Source organism: Struthio camelus, chromosome 9, assembly GCF_040807025.1.
Source record: "Struthio camelus isolate bStrCam1 chromosome 9, bStrCam1.hap1, whole genome shotgun sequence".
NCBI classification, from domain to species: domain Eukaryota; kingdom Metazoa; phylum Chordata; class Aves; order Struthioniformes; family Struthionidae; genus Struthio; species Struthio camelus.
In genome coordinates this window covers 23,205,905-23,230,267 of record NC_090950.1, presented here as the reverse complement: position 1 = coordinate 23,230,267, position 24,363 = coordinate 23,205,905, and the positions used below count along the sequence as shown (strand labels likewise).

Sequence of the window (24,363 nt, the reverse complement as noted above, 5' to 3'; positions counted from 1 at the left end):
TAGTTTTACATCCCACTTTTCATCATTTTAGGATCATACTTATGGGAAGCTACTGCTCCAGTTTTTATAGGAGCAGTTTCTGAATGAAATAGAGAAAAAAGGAGTAAATCCTATTTCCCTTCATCCAAATTACATGTGCGTTTACTTTCAGTAGAACCTTACCAGGGCCATTCACTAAGAAGGCTCACTCACCTTATCTAACTGCTTATGCAGTTCAAGAGACTTCCCCAAAATGTCATACTTTTTCTTGGTTTCATTGGTAAAGTCATCACAAATACGCCTGAGTTCAACACACTTTGGTCTAATGGAGTCAACTGCATAATGGTTGTTTTGGATGAGCTGTTCTCCATGGAGAGCTAAAGACTGGGCCTTCTCCAAAGGTTCCTGTGAAATTAATGAGAAACAATTAAAAGTTAGATCTTAAAGTGATATGCCTAATAACAACAATCCACCTTTGTAAAACCTGGTGTAGCCTGGAGCTAAAGATGTGGAATGTTCATCTAGCTGATGCATCTTACTTTAAACTTGCATTGAAGACCAATTTCATTGTCAGTAAGTATTATTTCTTTCTATTGTTTTAGAGATTTCTTCCTGCCTCCACAGACTAAGTTCATAAATGAGCGCTTAAAACAGTCTCAAAATCATACTCGTGCCCTAACAGAGCTTGAAGCCACACCAAAAAACGTTCCACTGTGTGCTTAATCCAAAGTCAAGAACTAATAGAGCAGCAAAAGATGGAGAATGAACCAATGGAAAGTCCTATGACCAAGCATATGATCTCAGGCTGAGTGGGCGGGCTTGTACCTAAAGAGAGAGAGATTACAAATTCTCACAGGAGCTGGTCATCACATCTTCATAGACGGGCAGAAGATAACATCTGAGGCATGGCAACTTTTTAAACCACATCTCAGCTGTTAACGAGTGTGGAGGTTCCTAATCTTTTCCAGAGCAAAGTCAAATAGAGTGAGTTTAAACCACTTATGGCACTCAAACATCTGCCCTTCTCAGCTATTAATCATCAACTCTTTGCTGAGCCCTTGTAACTACAGAAGGACTTTCTCCATTTCTTGGAAAGTGAAACATGAGTTTAGACTATATCAGCTATTGTCAGTTCTCTCTCTCAGGGGACTAAGAGTTGCCTGTGACAGCGTGAATATCAAATAGAAGAAGAACATTTAGTGCTTTAATAGGTATTCTGTGAATAAATCATGATTGAAAAATCACCTAACCATGCAGTAGTTGCTTTTCTAAACTGAGGAGTATATACCTTCTGCTTTTTTTTTTTTTTTTTTTTTTTTTTTACTGTAGGGACACTCATATAGAAGTTTTTTCTGCAAAGCTCCCAATCACCCAAAATACTATTATTTTTCACCTGCAAATTGCCAGATTTCTAATGCTTTAGTTTATTTTTTTAGTTTCTAAGATATATTTCGGAAATTTCTCCAGATTTTACTGAACAGGTATAATTCATAAGCTTAGTCACAGTGGGATGTAATTAGAGGTGTCTAACGAGCACAGAATGGAAGGAAAATGCAAGCTACTCTAACATACGTTCATTTAGGACTTCTACAGAAGAGCTGGGCAAAGATCACAATAATTCTGAATCTTAATCCGATGCTTAACAAAGATGATCACTGACTTTTTCATTTGTTCATACGCACCCTCCTCTGATTCAACTTACTCATTTGTTCAATGCTTTCTAATAATACTAAATGGCATGCATACTACAGCTGACCAACTGATGGAATTACAAAGCCGAAACGTCTGGAAAAGAAAAGTGTTTATGAGGAGCCATGGGTGTTCCTGAAACTGCTGTAATGAGTTTGAATAAAACGGTCTTAAAAGATATCTGACCAAAAGAATCTGACAAATGTTGCTTTTTTCCAGGCTTTTAAGCCTCCAAGCATGTGCCCGACGTTTCTGGGTTTGAAATGCAGATTTTTCAACTGGCTTCTACTTCTCCAGGTAATAAACAACCTTAGCTTCTGGAAATTAGGATCTGAGTTTTGCAACTTGCAATCATGACCCACGAGAAGAGAGTGTGATGGAAGGACACCGACAGAGAAACGTCTAGAAGAACAAATCTATAGCAGCTGGAATATGATACTGAATGCAAACCTGTCCTTTCTCTTCCAGTTGTTTCTGTTCCTTTAAAAAGTGCTCCACTCGTGTCACGCTGTCTCCAATGTCAGAAAAACTTGCTTGCGCTTCCATGAGATTATCCAACGCCAGTTTTACCTAACAAAGAAATAAAAAACAAAAAGACCCAAACCTTCACAAGATTCTTGTAAAATTATAACAAACTTAGGGCTTCTAAACATTTGCCTACGTCTTTTAGGAGAGTCTGCATCTCAACTTTAGTCTTTCGGCTCCTTTCAGAACAGAAAAGCCAAGGAGTAAAGTAATAACCAACTATTCTTCAAAGAAGAAGCTGTTCTTCAAAGAATAGCTGCCCCTCTTCTTGCTCGTTACTTATTTGGGCCCACTCAGATTTAAAGGCCTGCAACTCCAGAGCCTGTATTACTCCAGCATCTGTATTACTTCATCCTCTGGGCTGACAATCAGGCTTACGGAATTGAATTCCATTGACTTTGGTAGGATTTGGCCCTTACTACCACCAAAGATGCGATATATGGTAACACATCACACACAAATACACAACGATTTACCAAGGAGTTGGCGTTTCCCCATTCTGACCTAGCAGGCTAGCACCTTCCTCACTGTGGCTTATTGAAATGTTGTAAGATATCTGATAGCTGACAAAAATTTCATTTTTGAGTATGCTTTTCCTGTTTCATAACGAATGACTTCTCTCCCAAGCTCTTTTCTGAATTGCCAGTATACTCTAACTATGGGTTAAAGTTTGAGCTTATTTACCAGAAAAAGCTAGATATAATGAACAAATGAAATACCTCTCTAAAATCATGTTCAAAGTGCCGAAGCTGCAGGCATTGTTCTAACTTTAGGTGATGCTTGGTCCAAAACTGATCAAAAGCCTTTTCTGTTTCATCCAACTGAGCCAACAATCTGTTAAAAAAATTAGAGTGAAAAGCACTTATTTATCTCCTCTAGTTCATTTGTGTTAAGTTACACAAGCTGGTTACGGAATGCAGAGCAGGGAGATGGTGGGGAGCCTACCCCTATGTAAGTAGCAGAACAAAGTTTCTGTATCAGCTCTCCCTTAAGTAAAAGTATAACAGCATTTGCAGTAGGACAGAGAGGAATGTGACTGATAAGTGACTACTTCATGGGTCCACTGTGGCAGCTGCAGTCCTGCTTCCTGACCTGCAAGAGGAACGCGGTGCTGATCTGTGTACCGGCAGCCCAGCTCTCCCCAGCTTCCACCTAATTCTTCAAAGATAATTCACCCCAGGTTGATGAAGATCAAATACGATGCAATCATTACTTTAAGTAATGATTAAAGCAGAACTCTACAATTTGTTGTTCATTTTCTTCAGCCACCAGAAATAGGCAACGACTGAATCATTTTTCCCAGTCAGCCTACCCTCAAAACAATAGCTTAGAGGCTCACAATGCCTGCCATTGACACTGTTGTGCTTTGTGTAAATAACTAAGCATTTTTGGAAAAGAAATTAGGATCAAGGTGTTCCACCTCTTGAGTAAAGCATCTGAAACACCAGACTAGTGAGTCATCCTCACGCAGCCTCTAAATGATGAGTTATATTCTACAAAGCAGAACAGTTCCAAGAGAAAATTTTGGGCAAGCAGGAGACTGGACCTGGTCTCCTATAGGCCCAGTGAGTGCTGGAATCACCAAATTACTGGGGAAAAACAACCACTGCCTCTCTCCTGTTCCTCTTAAAAACACAGCAGTGCTTTCAACTGATCTCTGAAAAATGTGTTTTCAATCAAAGCTTGTTGGTGAATTCAATATGAATTCACAAATTCTTTTGGGATGACTAATTTAAGGATGTTAAAGCATTCAGTGAAAAATAGTAGCTCAGCTTTACTTTTCCCAGTTTTGTTTCCACTGAACTCAGACAATCTGAAATACTAACGTGATATTTCTCCTTCTACTGCGTCACAGCGCAGAACAGAAACTTCTGCACAGTGACTAAAAGATTTGTGGTAATAACTAGGACTGCAGGAAGGAACAGTGATTTCTCTCTCTCCTTACGCAGCCGTGAAGGGGTATGTTTCAGAGTTTCTTCATCTATTCCTCCCCTCGTGTTTCCACAGATGCGCACAAGCACATTCCCCCTCATCTCCCACAGATTCAGATGTCACTTTCTCACCAGGCATAGCAGTTTGGAGGATGTGCATGTTGTAGGGAAAGTAAAGTCCCACATTAAATCTGCAGCCAGGTAGTTAGTGATCCAACCAAAAAACACCAAGAAGTTGAGGACCTGTCTGAACTTGCCTGGCCTGTTTTGTCAAGTAACTATCTCATAACAAGTCTCTCCTCTCAGAGTTACCTATCCAATAAACCGTGAGTAACTGTAAACCAGTGGGAACTCGTAGTCCATACATTTAAAACGTTTACATGAGAACCTAAATTACAACTGCATTTCTTAGGAATAAATTAACTTCAAGGTAATCTAGCTTCACTTACCTTTCCACTGTTGCCACATTTTCCAGTTCATCTGGACTGAGTTTGCTGTTGGCGCTTCGGGTGACTGGCTCCCTAATGCATGTCAGTAGGGTGGCCCCCTGCTTCACAGCTAGTTTCAGCTCATCCTGAGGGAAAAAACAAGCCAAACAAATTTGTGTGCTTATTCAAGTAATGCGCACATATGTTAGATGGACAATACAGTAATGCTAAAAGAGGATTCTTTTGTAGTTAAATAGTTGGAACAAAATACAGATGTTTACCAAGAATGATGTGGTCTTTCTAGAAACTGAGAGACTAAATCTCTTCAGTTTGAATGGTTGTTTTGATACTTCCCAAGAAAGGAAAAAAGTGCATAATTTCTGAGCAGATTGGGTTTCTGGCTTGGCAACTTTCATAATAAAATAAATCACAGAATCACACAGAATGGTTTAGGTTGGAAGGGACCTCTGGAGATCATCTAGTCCAGCCTCCCTGCTCAAGCAGGGTCCTCTAGAGCAGATTGCCCAGGATCACATCCAGACGGGTTTTCAATATCTCCAGCGAAGGAGACTCCACTATTCTGGCACAAATTAAACTTGACCTGCAGATTGTTCAGTGAGCTGAGAGACAGTGCTAAGACATTGCACTTCTTAATGGAATTCTCTTTAAAAATGCCGTGACATGCTGAGCTATAGTATGTCAGCTATCAAGGAGTCCTCCACTGAAGAAGGTGTTCTTCCCAGCATGAACAAAGAGCAGTGAAAAGGGAAACAGGGTTCAAACATTAACATGTCAGCTGAGGAGTCCCCGTATCACTGCAGACCACTGCGTGACTTAGGGCAACAAAGTTAACTCCTCTGTCAAACTCCGTATATGCACAAAGGAAGATGCAGTCATGATAATTTGACGTTTAGATACTCCACTGAGGAGGACCACATAAGCACCTAAGAGAGACAACAAGTGGAGGCAGTAGGTAAGCTTTCGTTTTAATGGAGCAATTATATTTTGGAGAAGGCTGCTTCAGTACCCCAGCTGTCTTCCACCCTTTTACAGGAGAGACCGAGTCTGCACTGCAGTGCAGTCCTTTTGTGCAGATGGCTCTGTCCCTAGAGCATAAAATTGTCCTGAAATCCTTTTTTAAGTCATGAGAGGATGTCTGCGAAACACAATACTTGTTACTTTCCTGTAAGTTAGGGATTCCTCCCCCTCCCGTTTCCTGCACTGAAGGTGACCACACAAAGGAACATCATCAGATCTCTGGAGATGTTACAGTTCATGTCAGCTGGAAGAGAGCAGGACAGAACACCCCCCACATGGTAGTACCAGCTGAAAGGGTTCTGTATGAGTGGAGAACTAGATGGTGGAAAGCAATTTTGCTCGTTCTGCAGGTTAATGAAGAATTCATTTTCACATCATTGAATCCTTCACACCAGTTTTCTGTCACTGCACTTTCCTCCCCCACATTGCTTTTTGCAGTGAAGTCCCCAGGGTGCTGGCATGGAAATGCCCTGCTATCAGACTTTTGCAGGGATCCTTTCTGCTGCTGCACAAGGCTAGTCACCTCTCCCTGTGCTGGGACACGGGCATGAGCGTACTTTACCATTGCATTATCTGCTCTGATCTGCCAACTTTTCTGGAAAGGACTAGCACAGACAGCCGAAGAGCCTAGGGGACGTTTCATATCCCAGCTGTAGAGCACTGGGTCACAGTGTGTTAAGACGGCTACTACTAATAATGTGACCTGAGGGGAAATTGATGTTAAGAGCCAGGCTCCAGCATGAGCTAAAACCATTCTTTTTTTTAACTAAAAACAATAGAGGCAAGGCAGTGTCATGCTGTCTAGCAGGCTTAGGAAGTCTTGAGTCCAGTCTCCAGTACTTGGCAAAACCCCGTAACAATTTTCTGCCAGCTGTTGTAGTTGCTAAGGCTCTGAAGACAATTATCAGTCACATGCCTGTTGGAGAAAGAGAATGACTATTTGCTTATTTATTTCCTACTATTTGTTTATTTCCTATCCTCTCCAAGGCAGAATCAGTATAGCTAGCAAATACTGTTTGAAGCAACACTAACACAGGGCTAGGACGCATCTGCCACTCCAGGCAACTTTATAGCCCTTTCAAAAACCCAATGAAAAGTCGTCTCGAAAGCAATCAGGTTGTTTGCTCTCCTTTTCCTACAGAAGGAGCACTCCAGAACCTCACTGCTTTGATGGGTAAAATTCTGTTCTTCAGATGCAGCCTAAGCTCATGGTCGTTTTTCTTCTTGTACTAAAATAACTGAAACAGCAATTTTTCCTCTTCTGTTGAATCCTGAGCTACTTGTTAACAACAAAACGTTTTCTTCTGAGCCTTACTCTATGAGGTTAAGCATGCCCTAACTTTTTTTTTTTTTTAAATTCTCCTACAGTAGGACAGTTATCATCTAATTAGATCGATCTGTCTATTCCTGGATTATCCTCACGGATGTTCTCTATATCTGCGCCAGTGTGAGTTCATCCCTTCTGATGAACTCTTCATCAAGAGCCCAACCTATCTCAGATGCGATCCCACGACAGCCACAGCCTCTTATATAGTTGCACCGGTACTTCCCTGTTCTACTGTTCCTGAAGCTGTAAAGAGTCCTTTTTCATAGTTGCACCAAATCAACCTCCTGAACCCAGGTTTCTCTCCTCTTCAGTTGTTCCAGCTGATGGACTCCCAAATGATGGCAGAAAATTTTGTTAAATCACAAATCATACATCACACTGATGGGACTGTCATCAAGAGGCAACATTCACCTTCAGCTTGCTGTGGTGGTCAGCATGGGCAGAGAGGAGCTCTTCCGTGCACTGCACATCATTGGGAAGTTCAGTCTCTGCTAGGTCTGTTCCGAAGGTCTGGAGCATCTGTGCTGTTGTTTTTACTGTCATTGCAAAGTTTTCAATAGCCTGGAAAAGTAGGAGCATCAGAGTCACAGACTGGTTATTTCCCCTTAGCCTGGTAATAACACTTAGTCCTTCAAGCACAGCGTGCTGCAAGTATCACATGCCTGTAAAACTGGCCATGTTGCCCTTCTGTGGGTAGATCTGCTACAAGTTACAGATTAAATCCTGTGCCACAAATAATCTTTTCACTGATCTACAAGTTCATCTCTATAAACAGCTGGGGAACTCCCAGAGCTTAATACACATAATGAAACCACAGAGGGCATCAGCTTCAAGGCCAAAACTACAACTTCAGAACTTCTGCCCATGCTTGCTGGAAGAATTTGTTGTTTTTAAAGATTTTAATTAAGGCTATACTTAAGCTGAGGGGACACCCACAGCACCTAGGGCAAAACCTTTTTAAATTTATGTTTATACAGTCACATTTCACTCAGCAGCCATCTGGCTCCCTCCCACTTCTCAAACTGTGCACCTCCATCGTGTCTATCTGTACTTGATGTATTCCAGTCACTCCTCCCATCTGTTCATATTAGAACACAAATACAAGAGCAACTTACTGCAAATACAGTTGAAAATGCATACATTCATTGGAGCACTGCTGCTTCTCTATTACTTGGGTGCACCAAAATGAGACTTTCAGAATTCTGTGGTTTTACTGAAGAAATTGAAAGCGGGGAAGGCTTAGTAAGAACGCTGCCTTTTCAGAGTAAAATATATTGTTCAAACGCATCTCATATCTCATAGCAAGAAACTGCACAGGGATTTTTTTCATGGTCATGCCCTAATTTCTTTAGGGACAGAAAAAAACTATATTGTCCCTTATAGCTCTTTGTTCTTTACACTGTCTGATCTTAACCGTACTATGGTTTGAGTCAGTCAACAGCGCTAGGGGCGCTCTCATACCCAGTCAAACACTACATAGCTGTTGAAAGCTGCATTCCTTTCTCCAGCAATGATAGGAATGCCTCATTCACAAACACGACAGTTAAAATTATGCTGTGTGCTCTGTGGAAAAAACAAATCAGTAGCAGATCCTTGTTTAGAAGATGCAGAGAGAAATTATGTAGCGAACATACATAGCTGCCCATCCATTATGTGATCTGAAACATGCCCTACACCAGGCAATGCTAGAAGGGGCCGTAGCCTTCTTCTCTTCTCTTTTTTTCCCCATGATCTCATGCCTACTTTCAGCAGCCCAGAGCCACATACCCCGTGACTCAGTGCACAGCAACTGGAGCCTGCTGTTCTCTGCACTGAAACTACTGTATTAAAGTTGGCTGAGATGTCACTCGTCTAATTGTAACACAGACAGTCATCCACAACTGGAGGCCCAGTTCACTAAAGCCAAAAACGCACTCTGTGAGCAAGAAAGCTCATGGGTTACTAAACCGTTAAAGGTAAGAAAGTAGAAACAAAGAACAATGCAGTGAGGTTGCTTAGACAATACTACCTAGTAACAATTTAAAGCTGTTTCAGAAAAAAAGCCCTGGCAAGACAAGATACGAGAGCATTAAGAGAAGCAGCAAAGGGGACGAGGACAGGGGCTCAGCGAGTTTGAAAGTCAGCCTGTTTCAAGGTGCAATAGAGGCTGACATTTCCCTGAACGATCACCTCTTACCCAGCAGAGATGTCGTGACTGACTGCAGCAGGCATGGTGAGCTCATCAGTGCTCAGCCTAAAAGCGTGCTTGTCCCAGCCCATTCCTGTGTGTGCAAGCAATAAGTTGTTGCATATTCCTAAACCGTGATTGCAATCCTGTTTTCAAGTCTCTATGCTTGGTAAAAATGCTCAGATAAATGTAACCCAAAGATTTGTGGGTTACACATCTACGCTTATCTCAAATCCTGGCTAGCTTTTATCTAGCCATCTTTTACCAAACTGTACAATCATGCTCACCCTACTCTCTTAGGTAATCTTCTGTTCTTAATAAACAATACAGCCTTTTCTGTACCTCCTCTTACCCACCTTCCCCCCTTTTCAAGGCGTTAGCTATTTGAAAGCTCGCATAAATGATTTCTTCAGACTCACCCCTCCTGAAAGGACAATTTCCTATTTTTGATACTTTTGACAGACAGGCCTGTTCACCTTCTATCTTGACCCTAACCTCACTTTAGTCAGCACAGCTATGAAGGTAATAAGCCAGTGTTAGAAAGGAAACTCAAATTCTACATTTGTGCATTTAGAAGTCTGAAATATTTGGTGGTTCTCAAGGAGAGTAAAACACAATTTTGTAAAGACAGTAAAGCATGGAACATGATACCAGGTAAGTGACAATGTGATTTTACTCTACAAGAGTGTTGCTTTAGTACACAGAAAACATTAAAGTCTCATAAACAAGCAAACAGCAATAGCAGCTTTGACTTTTGCCAAGCTAGCTCAGAAAAGTTCTTTCTCTGAGTTTTAAACCTAGTTTGTAGGTCAGCAAGAACAGACTCAAATCCAAGTGCGCTCAGAACACAGCAAAAATTGAGGCTACTTAGATCTGAGCTCTATAATGCCCTGATCTTGCAAGTAGACCCACATAGACAGATGCAAACATTGCTTACAGCCTCAGGGGAATTAATTCAGTTTCCAGTATCAGGACCCAACTTTGTACCTTTCCATTCAAATAGGACGTGACAACCTTTTGGCTGTTAACTCTTCAAAGTCTGGTTTTTTTTGTAAACTGACACCTTTTCTGGGCATCATAATGAATTGTTTACGCTGTTTTGAAGATCAGCTACTGAGTGGCGTTAACTAACCCCAAAAAAGGAACAATCAAACCAGTAATAAGTTTCCTAAAAGCCACCAGAATAAAAATCTTTTCTGTCTTCTTACCATTATTAATTGTCCTCGGGTTACCGAAAGTGAGACCCAGCTGTCGTATGTGTTTACACAGCACAGAGATGAAAACAAAGGAAAATAAAATCTCGAGTCCTGAGTATTTTTATTCTCTTAAAAACATGGATATAATTTCTCGTTAAAGTGAGAATCTTGAACTGTTGTTCAGGAAACTGCTAAAGCCACATGTTCAACTTCAACTACGAGCTGAAGGCCTATGAATTTCATCAAGTATTCAAAAGTTAAGAACGTGCCCGCAAGACTTGCTGAGCAGGAACACTGACAGTGTCAGACCTCAGTCCAGCTTAACACTGAAATACTAATTACTATTTCTATTACAAGTTTTTGTGGAATTTACTCTTATTCCTTTGGGTCATGGCTTTCCTCTTTTCATGAGTCCCTAGTAAAATCTGCAGCCTGAAACGTAGCCGGAGAGTTATTCCTTGATGTTTGCTCTATGTTCATCATCTGGTGTGCAGACATGACCAAGAACACCACTAACACTCACAGTTCGGTGATGTATCCACTGACTGTGGCCATACTCCAGGGTTCCTCCCAGCTCCCGAGTCAGCTGACTTTTGTCGATATAACCATGTAGATCAGAGACAGAATTTAACATGATGATCTGAAACGATGAATCCAAACACAATGGATTAACGGAGAGAAATTGGAGCCCTTTCAATCCCTCTTCGTAAGATCCGGATTTGCCTTTAACATATACAACCAAAATGCAATTTCACCATAGCCAGTCACTTCTCATTACCTGTTTGTTCATATAATGGCCACAGTTTATTTCCACTAGATTTTACCTTCTCAACACATGCATGGCCATCTTTGAACTACCCATAAGCTGATACCATCTTGCTCCCTGCTAGGCAGAAGATGCAGCCATTTTGCACATGCAGCAAGAGCAGAAGCATGGCATTTATAGTATGCACTTAAAATTTCAAAGCATCTCTGTGTTTTGTAGATAATTGTTATTTACAACGAAACAGAGACGTAGGCAGGTTAAACACCTTCCTCAAGATCAACAACTTGATCCATGGAAGTGCTGAAATTAGACCACTAAGAACAAAATTTTCCTTTCACTTGCATCATTTCATGTCTCTGTCTTCACTGAGTGGTGCTTTTCCTTTTTTATCATGATGTAAGGAAAAGGAGAGACAAGCCTGAATTTCTGTTCTCATTCTAAACAGCCCCCTTATCACTAGACCTGCTTAACTGAAAGCAAAAACAGATTTCCATTAAGCTTCAGGTAAGCATTATTTCTTTTTGGCTGTAGAATGTTATATCTAATAATACAAGACACAAATGGTTATGTAAAAAACACACACGTGTTTAATTATACCTTGTTATCCTAACAGCTAGAAAATACCCCATGACTTCAGTAACAGGAAAACAAGGTGTTGAGCACAAATGACTACAGATCTTAAACCTTAGGCTTTAATAAATGTATTACTTGACTCTGCTGTTTAAAGAAAGGGTAACTGGCTACGTCTGTTAACATGTATTAATTCCAACAGAAAGAGTTGAGTTCAGTGCAAACATTTTGTGCACAATGAGATGAGCATAGCTGTTTAGAGGCTAGAAGACATATATTTTAGGCTGAACAGTGCTGTAAGAAGAGTCTTGAGAACAAGTCTGAGCAAGTTTGTAAGCTGATCTGTGTTACACAGTCGTCCTAGAATAATTCAGGCTAGCAGGTGTCTCAGGTCTCTAGTCCAGCTTTCTCAAAGACGCATCAGCTATGAGATCAGACCAGGTTGCTCAGGGCTTTATCCAGCTGAATCTTAAAAAGGTGCAAGAATTCAGACTGCACAACCTCTCTGGGCAGCCTATTCCACTGCCTGATCGTTCTCATGGTGAAAAAGTTTTTCCTTATATCGAGTCAGAACCGCTCATTTCACTTTATGTCCATTATCTCTTGTCCTCATGCAAATGCACAGCCTGGCTCCATCTTCTCAGTAACCTCCTTGGAGCTATTGGAAAACTGCTGTTAGGTTGCTCCCCTACCAGCCGTCCCTTCTCCAGGCTAAACAAGTCCATTGAGTGCCTTGGTCAAAGTTAAAGGGAAAACTATTCCCTGAATGTGTAACCAAAAGCTGCTTTGTGATGATCTTAGCCAGAAAACTCAAAAAGCTAGATCATCTTGGATTAACCTTAGCCCGAAGCGTGAAGCCTATGCACTACTTCCAAATGGCAAATCACCTTTGAGAAGGCCTAAGTCTTAATTGCTTTGTAGCTCTTCCCATCAGAGTGCTTGCTGACACGTTAGAAATCTTTTGATGCTCCAAACTTCACTGAAACTGCAGAAGAACACTGTCATGCACTTTGCTTCTATAAAGATGTTTATTTTAAACCGATATGTTCGGCACAAGAGACAAAGCAAATTATTAATATAACCAGAAACGGTGGTATCTCCTGCCGCAGGTGTCTCTGCAGGAGAATGACTGGACAGCATCCATCTAAGAAACAAATCTTACAAAGTACTAGCATCCCCACACTCCTCGCCAGAGTGCAAACAGCCATGTTCAATAAGCTGGAGAATATGAGCTCTATCTCTGCGCGTTCTTCATGAATTACCAGATTTTATCTCAGGTGAACCCTCGTGTACCTCCATCGTTTTTACATCTTGTTCCTGGGAACTGTTAGTTTCTCAACTACCTCTCCCAATAGAGATTTTCTTCAGCAGATTTTATCAACCACATTTGTATGCCAGTAAGTTATATAAATCCTGCATTCCATATTGTGTCTGGTTTTATTATTGCAGCCTCTATTTCTTGCTCCTAATTGATCTTCTGGTTTGTATTCAATCCAATGTTGATTTAACCCAGCAGATCTGTTTTACTGAACATATTGCATTCTGATAGCTCAGATAAACTCTGTGTTTCCTTATCAAATGCACACCGCATTCTTGTAGCCTCTTTTGAATGGTCCTGTTCTGGCCCTTATTCGTTTATAGTTGTGATAGGAAATGCAACATATCCACGGCCCAGTTATGACATTAACGTTGTCATATTGCCAGATGCACAACATGCACAAACCTGCCAACAGTTTAAAGGATGATGTCGCTATTAAAGGACGGTATTGATATGTAGTTCCTTCAAGTAAGGACATCTCCCTTGGGACTAGGACTTCTGGGCCCTGTTCTCACACCTGGCACGCAGGATGCTATTTTCAAGGAGAACAAATAGATCTCTCTCCCAGTAACTTCAGCAGCTCTGAAACTGAGCTATGTAGGGGCATGTCCAGATGATCTTTTTGAGACGAGCTGCAAACACAGCTAAAAGGCCCCTCCAGAGTGCATGGCAGGCCCCAGGGACTTCGGGTGCCATTAGCACACAGCATTAAGTAGCTCCAAATATCATCAGGCATATGAGGACAGGCTATGCACAAGTCTGACAGCCTGCCTTCAGACACGTGGGCAGGAGGCAGGCAGATGTAGCAGCAAGCACACCATGTTCTTAGTTTCCGTAAGACTGCTCTCTAAGAGCTATGTGAACATACCCAAGATGGCTCAAAACTTGGATGTCCAAAAGCACCAAAAAACAAACTCATATCTTGACTTTTCTGTGTGTAAGAAGGCCAAGTAATTATTTAATATTTAATGCACTTCTTGATCCCTGCCTGCAAGTACCCTCCCCTTCCCGACTTGGAAGTTTCAAACTCGGATTTGAAAGGACTTACTGTCATCAAACAAACTGCTAAAAGTACGGAAGATGCTGAACTGCTGGCAAATGCTATTCTTTCATGAAGCTGTGCCTGGTGCAGTAGTTACTATGGTAACTTATTATGGCTTATTAAATACAGGAGCATCCATTTAAAAATTTCTTTAAAAATGTTTAAGTGCTATAAAATTAAAAGACTCTGCTTTGTAATTAAACATACATGTTTATATCAATTTTGCATTCAGTTAGCATCTGAGAAGGCATCCTTGCCAACCTACAGGCAATGGGACTATTTAATCCACAATAACGAAATAAATATTCCCTGTTCCTTTTCTGTATTCCCAGTAATAAATGGGCTTCTGCTTCTTTCTTCAGCAGAAGCATGAAGTGTCTTAAACATCTGAACTTAAAACTCAGGTATTGACAGAGCCTAGTAATCACTGGAGGAGAGCCATGGGTCTTCTGTAAAACAATTGAAAACCAGAAGCAAAATCCAAAACAGTGATGTGAAATCACTCCAGTGAAGTCCTTATGGAACACAGTATGAGTCGGTCCCAAGATGAAATACCATTAACAATCATCATTCAAGTTTATTTATAAAACACCCTGAAATCACAGGCAAACGTGCAGTTAGGAACAACGCCAAACAAGAACTCTCACAGAATAATCTAAAACTCAAGCTGTCTCAGGCTTGATAACCTGCTTCAGATCACACTCTCACCAACCCACTGCACATGCCAAGTACATATAAAAGGAAGTGAACCGCAAGCTTTTAACCTTGAGTAGGCGGGAACCATAAAAGGCATTACAAACAGGCAATTCCCTGCAAGCACTTAACTGAGGCACCGTCAGATTGTCAGCAGCCCCGTGGAGGATGCACAAAACAGCGCAGAGTTCAGCTCGGTAGCCCTAACCACCTATGTTTGTCACTGGAGGGAGAAGATCTGCCTCTGCCTACATGGGGGGAACAGCTCCACTGAGTTAAGAGTTAAGATGACACTACTTAAACACAGTCACACTTTATAGCTAGATTGATCTTCTGCATGGGAACAGGTGTATCAAAATCCTGTGGAGCGTTCAGTGATAGTTTGGCATTACTGCAACTGATGGTAGAAAATCCCACAAACGCAATTTATGCAAACCACTGCTAAATAAACAAACACGTTCTGCTCTTTTCCAGTAGGTTCCTATCACTGAAATGAAAGCAAAAATAAGTTATCTGATCCAGAAAACGAAGCTAGTTGTAAACGTTCCCACATGCATCTCGAAGCTTGTTTGATCTCATTCAGGTTTCAGCTGAATCTTCACTGACATTGTATACACTGTGCAGATCCAGATCAAAGTCCCCAGTTGCCTCTTGCAATCAAAAGTTAGTCTCTGGATTATGAGAAATTTGCTGTCACCTAGGAACTGCAGACATGGAGATGAGGAGTACACATGGACAAAAAAAATGCATGCTTACCGGTACCTTCATTTTAAAGTCATCTCGATAGAGTTTAATGCCGATGTCAGCGATTGTCCTTTGGATAAAGCGGGAGGGCCGCAGGACAAACACCAACTGCAGGTTTCCTGGAAATGCTCCCTGCAAGGAATATAAAACTATCAGAAAGCATAACTCTCCCTTACAGGCAGCCAAGGGAATTTTCAGTTGTGTTTAATAGACATATAATATACCCTTAACAGAGTTAAGGCAGCAAGCACATACTGATCCTTGGCCTGTCCAGCTGTTAACGATACCAGCCGGTCCATTCAGCACATGCCAAATGTCACAATTTCCTGAAGTCAGAGGAAAGATTAGCCCCTGGATTTTACTAGCCAGCCATACACCGGTTTTTAATAGAGATTTGGCACAGAGCTTTGAAGCTTCGGCACCAGCAGTCCCTTCTCCCTTCCTCCTCCCCGATCTGAACCACACCAAGCCCCCTCTGCACTACTTCACCGTAGGTTTTCCCTCTTTTTTAGGCTGCAGCCACTAGAGGGCAAAAGCAGCTACCTACAAAAAAACCGGCTACCTACATCTGACTTGGTTAAAGAAGCAGGTGGCGCAGACAGATTCCCCAGCTTGACCTATCTTCACATCCTGGAAAGGGTTTTTTAAATCTGTGGTTTTTTTTTTTTTTTTTTTTTAAATCTCATATGCGTTTCCCCCACACAGGCACTTTCATCAGGCTTGGCCCCGTTCACAACACCCAGCCTACATCTCTAGCACAGTCCTTCCTTGAGCTCATAAAGCATAAAAAAAGAACAATTTCTAGGAGAGGGCAGCTAAAAAGAATGATGACTGAAAACCAGTTCTGTCCACATGCCCTGAGGTGACTTAAAGTCACCTTGGACATCCCTCTACCCTAAACCTCAGAGGCAACATAACTGAGCGCTACATAAAATCCCTTGTTCCTTACACAGCACACGTTCTAGACAATACACCTATAACAATAGCTGCTTTTATTAGCACTGAAAATCAGTTTTTTTTAACTCTGACCGGCCCCAATGAGATATAATAAGCTATTAGGAGTTTCTGACATAGATATCACCTACAACCACATAAACATAAGTCCCTCGGGATCTTTCTTCCACAAGCAGGCCACGTCGTCACTCCTCGCTTGGTGCACACAAGGGAGTCTCTGCTACGCTCCTACTTCCAGGAACCCACTTCAGATCACTAGAATTCATAGCACAGTCACCCTGGCAAATAACAAATTTGTCCTGCCAAATAAGAAACCTGTCCTAATTCAGCAGTAAACAAGGCTGGCAATCTGTTACTGCAGCTTCCTCCATCTCCTAGTTAACACTCATGAGCTCCGGGATTGGGGAGAGACTGCATCAACAGCCAAAATAAGAGAGCTAAAAGTGAGCTCATGAGACTGTATCCTGCGCTGAAGGTTCAGCAGATAAATTTAATTTCTAGAAGATAAAAAACAAAGGCAGGCACTTACTGCTATCCGTGTCAGGGATGCCTTGACTGCACTCCATTTGTCCCGTCGTCTGTCTATGATGATGATGAATCCGATGCTGGCAGCCTCGAGACTGCAAAACAGACGAAATAAGTATGCTGGGTTCCATGAAGATACTCCCATTCCAAGGAAGTGCATTGCAGCAAAACACAGCATCCATCAGATCACCCTCTAAGCCCATCATGAAAATGCAACGTACAGTGGAGAGAACGAATATTTGGCAGAAATTCACGTGAACAGAAAAGCCAGCAAATTTTCTCTTTCCAGCGTAAGGCTAGCAGCTTCCACAAAACATGAATATTTTATCTGCTAAATCTCTCAGCTGCTATGCTACTCGCTGCCAAATCTAGGTGATATGAATACTTCAGGATCACAAATTACACTGTGCTGTATCGAAGGGAAAAACCTCAGATCTTGCTTGCTCTGCAAAATAATTCAAGTTATTAGACACCCCACTTCATTCTCCAAATAGGCTGACATCTGACAGGGCACTTAGCTCCAGGGGAGTATCTCCCCACCAACACTGCCTTCCCTTTGCACACAATGCCCCAGTAATTTGGGGGGACAAAGCAGGAGCTTAAGAGATCGGAGATATACGCTGCTAACCCACAGACTAGCCCCACGGTTGCAAGCCATTCAAAAGTATCATCTTAACATATTGACTAGAATAATGGTTACAGTTCCTTCCCTGTACTTTTCAAGGGGTCTTTAGGAGGCACTAATTAGACGTTCCATCCCGTCTATACAGACCTCACAAATATCCCTTCCTTCCCCTCTCAAATATCCCACTCTGCTGCGCAGGGAGGGCTCCAGGGGGGCTGCTCTTCTCTCTGCCCTCTACGAGCCCTCAGAGCTGGAAAGTAGTCTTCAAAGCTAAGCAAACTTAAGAGAAAAACTCCAGAAATTTCCTTATAGCAGGACGGCTCAATCTCTGGACAAATCAGAGGCAGGCAGAAGTAGTTTATATGTTATTGTAATCACACAACAATCTGCAATTAAACATCCAGTTACCTCCTCCGGGCCTTTGCACAGATGAAGAGCAAGAGAAGTTGTATAAAACATTGATCCCTTTTCCATTGTCCATACAAGCAGCAGGCAGAATTGCTGTTCTCTTCACTGGAGAGCAAGAGACTACCTTTTGCCCTGTTCTGTAAAAACATACTGTGCCCAAAAAGGGTTATGAAACAGCCCCGGCAAAACATTTTCATGGGTCATTTTGTGAGGGGCTGGCTTTGAACTGCAAAATCATGTCAATAACCCAAAGAGCACCAGCAATACCAACTCCGAACATCTGCTGAAGCTCTGCAGGATCAAGATCAGCCACCTGAAATTGAAAACCTCAGATGGAAACAGCGAAGGCTGCAGTAAACCTGCTGAGAGCTTGGCAAATCAAAAGAAATCTGAGTGCTGCAAGCTGAAGGGAAAGTTGCAAGAAAAGATCCTTCACGACACAGAGCAGCAGAGACAGTGGCATTATCAAACAACCCCTATCTCCCTGCTTGATCTAGGGGGAAACAATGTGTCATTTTCCTCCTTTACTTTTGCGATGTACATCAACATTTTTCTCCTTTGTTCAGTAATTTGCAGAGAAACATTCAGGTCACTGTGGAAAGGAAACAACTGCTAGAGACTGTAGGCAGCAAACGTGTTCAGCAACCAGGGCAGAAAGGAAGGGTGTTTTTTCCTTTCTCCCTTGCCATTCAATACCCCCTGGCACAGCATCCCACTCCACCCCAAGCAAAAGCTCGGTGGGCTGTGAACCCCACTCCTCAGCACCAGGGCCGCATCCAGCCCGGGCACAGCGCGCTGCCAATCCCTGTGCCCGCAGCAGCAGCCCCAGGTACGCCATTTACCTCCGAACGAGGGAGCTGCAGCCCCCAGCACTCCAGCTAATACAACCACCACCCAGAAAGGCAAAAAATCCAGACCACCACTGGCTCTACACGGTGAGGCGAGGAGAAATCCTCTAACGTGCTGCAGCACTCGGACCTCATTGCTCCTGACACCAGTGAGCGCTGGGACTCGCTCGCCTACACAAGCAAATATGCTGGAGCCACAAACTGAACAGCACTTTGAATTCCCTCACTCACATTACCAAAAGCCCTTGAGAAGTTGCGAGATGGAAACACACTTTTCAAAACTAGACTGATGTGGGCTGCACACAGATCCTGGGCCCAGGGAACAGGAGACAACATACTCAACACTTACTGCTGCCCGACCATGCCGTCCACAGAAACTTGGCTTGCTAAAGACAGGATTGTACTCATTAATAAATACTTGAAAACTCTCCTACAAACTATCCACCAGTCAAGACCAATCCAGAATAATTTTTCAAATATTTGATACCAATAGCGCTAACAGTTGTCACAAGTCAGCGCTCCCAAAAAACATCCCAGCACCCTCACTGGCCTCCTGCTTAAGCACAGGCGCAAGCAGGCTCTGTCCCCACGGCAGTGGGCTCACTGGAGGTTAGCGCTGCCTCCAGCAGCTCCTGAAATGACCAGAGAAGCGAGTAACTACAAGTCCCACTTAGGCTTCTTTACTCCTGCAGGGGAACAGGATTTCATTAAAAACCCAGCAAGTCACATTCTAAAAATGCTTATTGTGACCGATTATTCTGAGGGAACAATGTTGCAATTAAAAATCCATGTTACTGATAGCACATTTTTCAAATTCTTCTGTTATTTATAACAATGCTATTTGTGAAACAGTGAGATTTTGGGGTACAATAAGAAGTCAGTGCAATTCTCCTTTCAGTTTAGATGAACTTTGAAAAGGCTTTCTTTTTAATATGCTTTATATATTTTAGACAGCCATGTTAATTTTTGAGAACCACGTTAAAACAGCAGGCAAGTGGGTAATTAGACATAATTTCAAAGAATGAAATGGATCACTAAAACACAGGCTCTACTCCAAAGAAACAGAGTGTATATTACTGTGATCAGCATCTAATGCTGTTTTCACAGCTTAGACTCACCCAACATATTTGAAGTTGCTGAACAACTCTCAGATATTAATTGCACACACGGAATCAGGTTCAAATCCAGTGCAATTCCATTGAAACCAGTGATTTATAACAAAATGACTGACAAAGTAAGTGTCTTGGCTGAAGTTAACAAAATGCTGATGTTGGTCTAAAGAAAAACATTACTCAACCAATATCGGATTAATAACAAAGAGAAAAATGTATTCTTAGTAAAATTTAGGGCACACAAACCACAGATAACTCTCTCCAGAAGTCCCATATTCACACAAGCTGCCTGCAAACAGGAACTGCCCCCTTTTTGCACATCTTCCTGCTTTGAGAGATTGACAGAGGCTTTCTAAAAAGAGTTCACATGGAGATTGGGAGGCCAGAAAGAATTCAGATGCAGATTCTTACGTTTACACCTTCGTGAGCAAACTGCAAAGCAAGTAACTGACAAGACAGCATCTGCCAAAAGCAACAGGCACAACTGTGATTTAAAGAAACACAGAAGCATTTGTGCCAAATAAAACTTGCCTAAGTGCCTCAGAACTAACTCTAAGCCCCGTTTTTAAAAGTCCCTCAAATACAGAGAGCAAAAGTCACTTAAAAAATGGACCTGAGATGGTTTTTCAAGTACGTGTCCGTGATCTAGCAGTTCATTTTTCAGATGTTCTTCTGCCATGGGGATTTGTAACAGCACAATAGCATCCAGGCATCAGATGCAACAATAAAAATTAAATTCATAGCTCATAGGAACAAGAGCTCGTGAAAGACAGATATAGAGAGAAAACTCAAGAGGGACAAAGCAAAGGAATTTTCTCATGAAATTAAGCTTGGCAAGAATGGCCATGGGGGCGGGGAGGGCTGGGAAGAACGAACATATGGAAACGGCAACATTGCTCTTCAGTAGCCCCTGCGGTTCACACAGTGTTGCAGACCAGTTAAAGGGACAGACTGAGGAAATGAAATATGAAATGCAATACTGATTGAATTTAAATAAGACGAAAGAGCAAAAGAGAGCATAACGCCACTTAGTAAGTGGCCTAGCTAGGGTGAGGTGCTACTCACTGCTCTCCTCCTCCAAGACCAAGCGCAGCAACCACCGCTGGCTGGTGAAGACAAAACCTGCCACCCAGCTGTTCCCAGCACACAGTTTGGGGCAGAAGGAAGAGGCCACAACACTTTACTATCCAAATAATGCAGGTACTATCCCAGATGTGGAAGAGAATGAAGAAGAACCCAAGGCCTGAGATTTGAGAAAGATTTATCAGGATAAAATCAGAACTGGGCCATTAAGCAAACAGTTTAGTTAGTTATTGCAGCATATACAACTTAACAGTATTGAACTTATTACATTGAATGAGATGAAGTGAGTGAAAAAAGGAGAATACAGTTAAAAGTTTTTATGATCTAAGGAGGAAAAGCAGAGAGGGAAGATGATAAAACCACATGCTGCTGAAAAGCAAAGCAGCTGAGCAGAGCACAGAAAAAAATATGAGGGACTATCTACATCACTCAGAATCACTCTGGCAGGCTGTGCAAAGTCAGGGAGCAAATAAACCATTCACCGATACAGTTCTGTGCATCTTGGCTGCTAGAGGTTGATGGATGCAACACAAGGAGTGGCTTGACAAGGGAGGTACCTTTGGACAACAGAAAACTGGAAATGGGCCTATAACCTTGACGCAAAGTTAGATCTCAGCCTTCTGCAATGTTATTCCCTGCATTTCACCTTGATGTTCAGGACAGTATCACCTATGTTCACTGAGATGGGCCTACAGTATTTGTATACCGTTTTCTTTTTAATTAGACAGGGCTGATTTAAGGCCTAAATTTAGCCAGGGAAACAGAGAGAGCGTCAGCAAGCGATACTATTTCAGTCCGCATGACGAAAGGAAAGGCCGTGCCAAGGTCTGAGTGTCACTTGGCACTGAGGGATGAGCGCAGGCCATCAGTTGTGGGAAGCAACAAACTTAGCAAAAATTGCAGCATCGGTGCAGGCAGATGAACAGCTGAGAAACCCCATTCACATGTATGGTGCATGAGTTTGTTTAAAAACAAACGCGCTCTATCAATGTTTTCTCAGAGTCAGCACTGTAATATCTCTACCTGCAATATGGAAATGCATTAGGAAACGCATTAGGATTTATCCAGTTCCCTGAAAAGAGAGATCTGAAAAAAATCCTGCATAGCAGGTAAACATCAAGCTTGCCTCCAAATCAAATTCAGACAGATAGATTCCCTTTCCCCGAATGAACGGTGCACAATCACCCAAGCCGATCCACCCGCAGGTCTGAATCCAGATTAGCTCTCGAGCACCAATTTGAGGAGGCCAGGGGATGCCAAATTTCCTGACCTCTGTAGGAAGGAGAGAGGGGCAGCTATTTATCAGAGCAGCTGACCCATTTCAATTGGAAGAGAAGGGAGTTCTAGCTGTAGAATAAAGTGAGTAAAAAGAGCTACAGCTACCTATTGCACGTGCATATGCACAGGTGTACGCATTTGCCTAGGTGTACCGCATTCATATATACCCATGCTACCCAGTGCATGCACAAATGTATGTATGTAGGTAGGTCCACTCGGTGCAGCGCACTCATGAGCAGCAGCTGAACCAGAGGGAAAAATTAATCCAATTGCAAAAGTTGCACTAGACTGATCTTCCATCTTGGAAAGCAGTTCATGTTTTAAAGGCCAAGTCTGAGACTTGCTTGCAGCCCGCCAAAAAAAAAAGTGTTATGCAAGAGTCAATACAGTAAATGCACTCCGCAGCTTCAAAGATGAAGTGCATGCCTTTACATCTAAATAACAACAGTTGATATCTACCTTTATCTTTTCAAGGTTTTGTCATATGGGCTTATGCACAGAAGATCAGTCACCCCAGAGGGACTTAGCAGTGAAATAACATGCGTACAGGAAAGCTGTCATAGTATACTCATAAACTCTACTGTACTATGCAAGTAACAATACGGTCCGATCACTACTTGCTAAGATGCAGGAAGGACACTCTCTGTGCATAGATCAGCTAATTGCAGATTTAACAAGGCTCTGCTGTATCAAGACAGGGCCAGTACTTTTGCCACAGGGAGTTTTTACTTCATATGATTATGTCATAAATCACATAGGCAAAGCTTGCTGCCTAGGTTCTTCCTCTTCTAAATTAACGCCTTCGTCCCTTGCCTTCCACATAAAGGCTGGCAAGTTCCAAATAGCAACTCAAGAGATGCAGAGCCAGTCTTTCCAAAAGCACTGCAACAGCGACTAGCAAACTACCTGGACAACTTGCAACTCTGTGGTGTGATCTATGAATCTAAGAGTCAAACCAATGTGCTGGGGTGCAGAAAATGCAGGTTCAAATCCCAGCCTGTCACTGATCTTGAACAGTTGTCTTTAGTGTAAAATATTACTTAACACACACATCTCATAATCTATGAAATAGGTGTATTGCAGCTCTCCTGGCCTACAGATGAAGTTCTGAGACTTAATTCACCATTCTTTGAACGTTGTTCTGGGATTCCTCAGGGGCAGAGGAATCCCAGAACTGATATGCTGAATCAAAGCAGAGGTTCATCTAGCCCAATACCCTGTCTCCAGTGGTGGTAGGTAGTGGATACAGAGGCAAGAGCAGAAGGAAAGTGAAAAGAGTAATCTTTCTCTTAGTTTATTCTCCCAGCTCTCTAACATTAAAGGATACATGGACTTTTTCAGCCAGAGCTTGCATCTCGGCCATTGTGTTCAGCTGCCATAGATGGATCTATTTTCCATGATTTGTCTAATTTCTTTTGAATCCATTTATAACACTTCTATTTATCATGCTGACAACGTAACATGCTAGTTCTCCAACGTGTGTTAACTTTGCCAGGGATCACCCACCAAGATACCAAGCATAAAGAACTGACAAACTAGTTCTGGGTTTTTCTCTGCTACTATTGCCGTTTTAATAAACCTGAAGCTAGTCATCCTCCCAGTCCAGAAGTTAATGAAGAAATACAGAAGGAGGAATACTGCCTTGCAGAACAAAGGCCCTACAGAGTAGACTGAAACAATGAAGCTGTTAAGCTCACAGTATGTGGTTTCTCTCAGCTTATTTTGGCAACTCCTGATGGGGAATACGTGTAGGTGGAGCTGGAAAACTTCTTATTCCAAGCTGAAGGAGGCACGTTTTCCCCTCGTCATCCTCTAAGCACCTTTATACACAAGACCACAGGAAATAATAAATCCCTGCTGGGTTTCTAGGTAGCACAAATAGCCATGGTCCAGAGACAGGATCAGGAGGCTGAAAAAATATTAAGCGCTCTCTTTGGATAAACAAAAAGTAATTCAGCAGCCATGCCTCATCGCATTTCCTCAGAGCAGTGGAAGCGAGTGTTTCACTCCCGTAGCACAGCTGAAGGAAAACAACCTAGCTGTGGAGCAATCTCCCAGTAAAAGCATCAGAAAGCACGTGGTGCTTGCAGGAACAGTCAAGATGGCACATGCTTCTC

General features: G+C 42.2%; 1 protein-coding gene across 7 annotated transcripts in view; it reads right to left on the bottom strand.

The window, feature by feature from the left end:
* MCF2L2 (MCF.2 cell line derived transforming sequence-like 2) overlaps positions 1 to 24,363 on the bottom strand; it is a 194,507-nt gene that overhangs the window by 112,782 nt on the left and 57,362 nt on the right. For 6 of the 7 annotated variants that reach the window (XM_009677283.2, XM_009677281.2, XM_009677284.2 and 3 more), the window contains exons 4-11: positions 16,897 to 16,987; positions 15,426 to 15,545; positions 10,804 to 10,920; positions 7,329 to 7,478; positions 4,574 to 4,698; positions 2,913 to 3,027; positions 2,119 to 2,238; positions 193 to 384 (exon numbers count right to left, since the gene is read on the bottom strand). In XM_009677283.2, coding sequence (XP_009675578.2) covers positions 193 to 384; positions 2,119 to 2,238; positions 2,913 to 3,027; positions 4,574 to 4,698; positions 7,329 to 7,478; positions 10,804 to 10,920; positions 15,426 to 15,545; positions 16,897 to 16,987 — 1,030 coding nt within the window. The remainder of the gene's footprint in view (positions 1 to 192; positions 385 to 2,118; positions 2,239 to 2,912; positions 3,028 to 4,573; positions 4,699 to 7,328; positions 7,479 to 10,803; positions 10,921 to 15,425; positions 15,546 to 16,896; positions 16,988 to 24,363) is intronic. The other variant, XM_009677282.2, reaches the window with a different exon arrangement.